The sequence below is a fragment of the Cardiocondyla obscurior genome, linkage group LG26 (genome assembly GCF_019399895.1).
Source record: "Cardiocondyla obscurior isolate alpha-2009 linkage group LG26, Cobs3.1, whole genome shotgun sequence".
Classification (NCBI taxonomy): Eukaryota; Metazoa; Arthropoda; class Insecta; order Hymenoptera; family Formicidae; genus Cardiocondyla; species Cardiocondyla obscurior.
Window position 1 is genome coordinate 1,804,944 of NC_091889.1, and position 4,949 is coordinate 1,809,892.

At 39.2% G+C, this 4,949-nt stretch overlaps 1 protein-coding gene across 1 annotated transcript; it reads left to right on the forward strand.

Annotated features, from left to right (window-relative positions):
• Positions 1–3,586: 3,586 nt before the first annotated feature.
• Positions 3,587–4,669, forward strand: LOC139112087 (high mobility group nucleosome-binding domain-containing protein 5-like). The gene is made up of 2 exons (XM_070672872.1): positions 3,587–3,964; positions 4,562–4,669. The coding sequence occupies exons 1-2, from the start codon at positions 3,587–3,589 to the stop codon at positions 4,667–4,669; spliced, it is 486 nt and encodes a 161-aa protein (XP_070528973.1).
• The last annotated feature ends 280 nt before the right edge of the window (positions 4,670–4,949 follow it).

The window sequence follows — 4,949 nt, forward strand, 5'->3', positions numbered from 1 at the left end:
GTACCTCGTTTACAGTGCCGTTTCTCTGGGGCTCGACTAAGTTTTTATGTGTCCCCATAAAAATAGTCCAGCGGAGTCAAATCTGGCGATCGTGGTGGCCAAATAATTGGACCACCACAACCGATCCACCTGTCGCGAAAGCGTGCGTCTAAAAGTCGGCGTACTCCTCGACTCCAATGAGCCGGTGCCCCGTCGTGCTGGTAAATCATGTTTCTCCTTGTTGCCAGCGGAATATTTTCAAGAAGACCAGGGAGCTCGGTGTCCAAAAAATATTCATAAAATTCGCCGGTTAAACGTGGCGGAAGAAAATATGGACCAATCTAATACAAATAAAAAAAAATTTTTGTTACAGAGTATTTAATAAAATAATTGTTTTTTTCCGTTTGTACTTGCCACATGATTATCGATGAGTCCCGCCCATACATTTATGGACCATCGATATTGAAAAGCTCCCTGTCTAATAACATGAGGATTTTCATCCGACCAGTAAAGGCGGTTCCTTAAATTAATTACGCCGTTTGGCGTAAACGTCGACTCGTCAGTCCAGAGGATAGAGTCTGGAAAAGATGCGTCTCTCCTGCTCTGTGCGAGGAACCCTGCAGTACGAACATTTTTGATAATTATTACTCCCTCAAATTATCACGAATATAACAGTTAATAAAAATACCTTCACAGAAATACACCCGTGGTTCGAAATCTCTCGGTAAAAGTTGTTGCACACGCTGGTAATGAAACGGGTGCAACGCATTTTGCCGAAGAGTATGGTGTATCCTGTATCTCGACAAGTTTAGTTGATACGACGCGCGACGAATACTCATGTCCGGCTGATCTTCGAATAAATGAAGTATTCGTTCTTGATTTTCAACCGGAACACGTGCAGGTGCATTATTTATGTTATGCACAAAACATCCCGTTTGCCGTAATCTTTGTACAACCCGTAAAATTGTACGATTACACGGGTAATGTGCACGCCCGGGAAATTGTTCGGCGTAAATTTCGGCAGCACGATTCGCGTTTTCGCCGGCTCGTCCATACGCTATTACCATTTCCGTCAATTCTTCCGAGGAATAATAGCGAGGCATCCTTTCGTTTGACACACAAATTTACACTCAGTAAAAGCTTAGGCATTTAAATTTAATATGTAGTTTAATAAGTAATTAAATAAAATAGGTTCAACACTTGTGACTTACTTGATAAATTGACAGATGTCGAAAAAGCCAGTTTAAGTTACAAAGATCGTAAACAGACTAAACATTTTATCTTTTGTCAAATTTATGTATAATACATTATCGACAACATTTACAATATTTTTTAACAATTGATAATAATAAAGGATACTGAAAATGACTTTCAAAACAAAACAATACTGAGTGTAAATAGTGTGATAAACGATCTACGGTTCTATTTCTGTGAAGGTATTTTTATTAACTGTTATATTCGTGATATTTTGAGGGAATAATAATTATCAAAAAATGTTCGTACTGCAGGGTTTCTCGCACAGAGCAGGAGAGACGCATCTTTCCAGACTCTATCCTCTGACTGACGAGTCGACGTTTACGCCAAACGGCGTAATTAATTTAAGGAACTGCCTTTACTGGTCGGATAAAAATCCTCATGTTATTAGACAGGGAGTTTTTCAATATCGATGGTCCATAAATGTATGGGCGGGACTCATCGATAATCATGTGGCAAGTACAAACAGAAAAAAAACAATTATTTTATTAAATACTGTGTAACCAAAATTTTCTTTTATTTGTATTAGATTGGTCCATATTTTCTTCCGCCAGATTTAACCGGCGAATTTTATAAATATTTTTTGAACATCGAGCTCCCTGTTCTTCTTAAAAATATTCCGCTGGCAACAAGGAGAAACATGATTTACCAGCACGATGGGGCACCGGCTCATTGGAGTCGGGGAGTACGCCGACTTTTAGACGCACGCTTTCGCGACAGGTGGATCGGTCGTGGTGGTCCAATTATTTGGCCACCACAATCGCCAGATTTGACTCTATTGGACTATTTTTTATGGGGACACATAAAAAACTTAGTCGAGCCCCAGAGAAACGGCACTGTAAACGAGGTACGCGAGGCCATCGTTGCGGCCTTCGCTACCATTACGCCGCATATGGTCCATCAAGCGACGCAAGACGTTGTTCGAAGGGCCCGACTCTGCGTGCAACAAAGAGGAGGGCACTTTGAACAATTTTTAAATTAAACTATGACAGTGGATTAGGCCTACCGGGGATACCACGATAAAAAAAACGCACTATGCTATCTACCGCTAGGTAGTGAGGAAATGATAGCACATCTTAATATTAATAATTTCCTAATATTAAAAATACGTTTTATTTGATGTCTGAAATCCTAAAGACAACATAATATGTTAATGTTAATATCGTGCTTTCGGAAGCGCGGAAACATTTAATTGTTTGTCGGCACGGTATCATATGATCGCGAGCGCATTCGTTTCATCTTTGCCGCAAAGACTTCAATACGTGATTGTTTCTTTCTGAGTTGACTCAGATTATATCTTTAAAAACACCGTCGCCGCCGCGGCCGCGGCCGGCCCCTAAGTTGCTTAGAGCTCATTCGCCGAACCCGCTCGCCAATCAGTATTATTCGACTCGGCTACTTTCTGCAGAAAACGAAACAATGCCATCGCCGCGCCCAGCCCATAGATTTCTTAGCGTTCATTCGCCGAGACATAATAATTTTTATAAAATCAACGGTTACGAAGTTTGCATAATTGTATAGGACTTTTCGTCTTAAAATATTCTTGTCTACCCCAAAATTTCGGGAGTGACAAAACGAACCGGACACCCTGTATATATGTATATATATACAGGGTGTCCCAGACATAACGAAGGATACTGGGAGGATAGATATTGATTATATAGGTAGACATTTGAAAACCACAGTATTGAGAAAATAAAAATGTATACATAGCGTAAGAGCGACAGGAAGCTGCGTGAGTGAGCGCGACAGGCGACGGCGCCATTTCTAGCCATTCGCCTGTCGCGCTCACTCACGCGCAGCTTCCTTGTCGCTCTTACGCTTATACAATTTATACATTTTAATTTTTTTCTCAATAACGGTTGAGAATTTTGCAAAATGGTACGGGACTTTTCTACTTGTCTCAATCAATACTATCTATCCTTCCTGTATCCTTCGTTATGTCTGAACACCTGTGTATATATATATATATATATATATATATATATATATATATATATATATATATATATATATATAGGACTTTCGTTTCCGATAGCAGAGCGAACGGTTGTGTGTCTGAGCGAGTGCATGTAGAAAAAGGTTTCGGGGGAGTAAAATAGTTTTTCAGAGGTAAAGGGTTGGTTTGAGGGAAAGAGGAAGGGTTTTTAGGAGGGCAAGTGAAGGGAAAGAGCAAAGGTAAGAATAAAGGGAAAAATCGGGGAAGGTAAAAAGAGGAGTTCATTTTGAGGTTAGGTTGGCGGTGACGGGAAAAAACCGTGGGTAAGACAAAGGAAAAGAGGAAGGCAAGGGGGCAAAGGAGAGAGGTAGAGGTATCAAAGACAAAGGGAAAAGAGATAAGGAAAATTGAAAAATGAGCGAGCAGGAAAAAGGAAATGTGGAGAGTGGAAATGAGGAAAGAAAAGAGGAAAAAGGAGAAGAGAAAATAAAAAAGAAAATGGGAAGGCCTGCAAAGGTAGAGATGTTAAGAAGAGAAAGGGCTAACAGCATGCCAATTTTGGAAGCGTGGAAGCAAGGAGAGAAAGGGAAGGAAAGACAGGAAGAAAAAGGCGAAATAGAGGGCTTGGAAGGATTTAGCAAAAGTGTGAAAGTGTACAGTTCACCGGTGAAAGCAACAGGAGAGGGAGGTGAAGGGGGAATAAGCAAGGAAGGTTTTGAAGAGGTAATAAAGGAAATGAGAAGTGGATTTGCAAGGATTCAAGCGCAGATGGAGGAAGTAAGGGAAATAAAGGTACAAATAAGAAAAGAAATAGAAGATTTGAAGATAATATGGAAAAAAGAGAAGATAGACTTAGAGAAAAGAATGGACGAGATGGAAAAAAGAATAAGGGAAAAAAAATATGAGGGAGGTAAACTGGAAATACCAGAAGAAATACAGGGAAAGGTTTTGAGTTTAGAAGAAAGAACGAGAATGCTGGAAATGGCAAAAGAAAGAGAAAAGAAAGAATGGAGGAAAAACAATTTAATAATAAGAGGTATAAAGATAAAAAGTGAGGAAAAAAAGGCGCTGAAAGAACAAGTGGGGGAAATAATAGAAGCAACAGGAGTGAAAGCAAAGATAGAGGATGTAAATAAGATAGGTGGAGTAAATAAAGGAGGTTATGGTATGGTGTGGGTAAAGATGGAAAATTTTAAAGAAAAATTGGAAATATTAAGATGTAAGGGAAAATTAAAGGACAGGACGGAATGGATAGGAGACGATCTGACAGAATACGAAAGGAAAGTGGAATGGCTCATAAAGAGAGAAGCGGATAAATTGAAAAGAGAAGGAAAACAGGTAAAAATAGGGTACAAGAAGATATGGGTAAATAAAGAAATGTGGATATAGGATGACCTGAAGGAAGAATTGAGAAAATGGGATGGTGCGAAAGAATTTGAAAAAGATGGGAATAAAAGGAAGAAGGTGATAGCAGATAGACTAAATGCAAGTTTTTAAAAAGAGGCGGAAGAAGAGAACGAAATGAGCTGGAAAAAGTGGAGAGAAAAGAGGAGGAAGGAGAAAAAGAAAAGGATGAAGAAAAAAATAGAAAAAGGAAAGATAAAAGGCAAAAAGAAAAAGAAAAGGAGAAAAAGGAGAAAGGAAAGGAAAAGGCAGAGGTAAAAGACAGAAACGTGAGAATAGTTTTTTGGAATGTGGCAGGAATAGAAAACAAGGATGAAGATTTTTGGAAGAACATGGAGAAATGGGAGGTGATATATATGTGTGAAACTTGGTT

Bases quoted from the DNA above. Each gene is read 5' to 3' on its own strand.
- LOC139112087 (XM_070672872.1), top strand. From the start codon at position 3,587: ATGAGCGAGCAGGAAAAAGGAAATGTGGAGAGTGGAAATGAGGAAAGA. The intron at 3,965-4,561 runs GTACAAATAAGA...ATGTGGATATAG, and splicing joins AGGAAGTAAGGGAAATAAAG to GATGACCTGAAGGAAGAATT.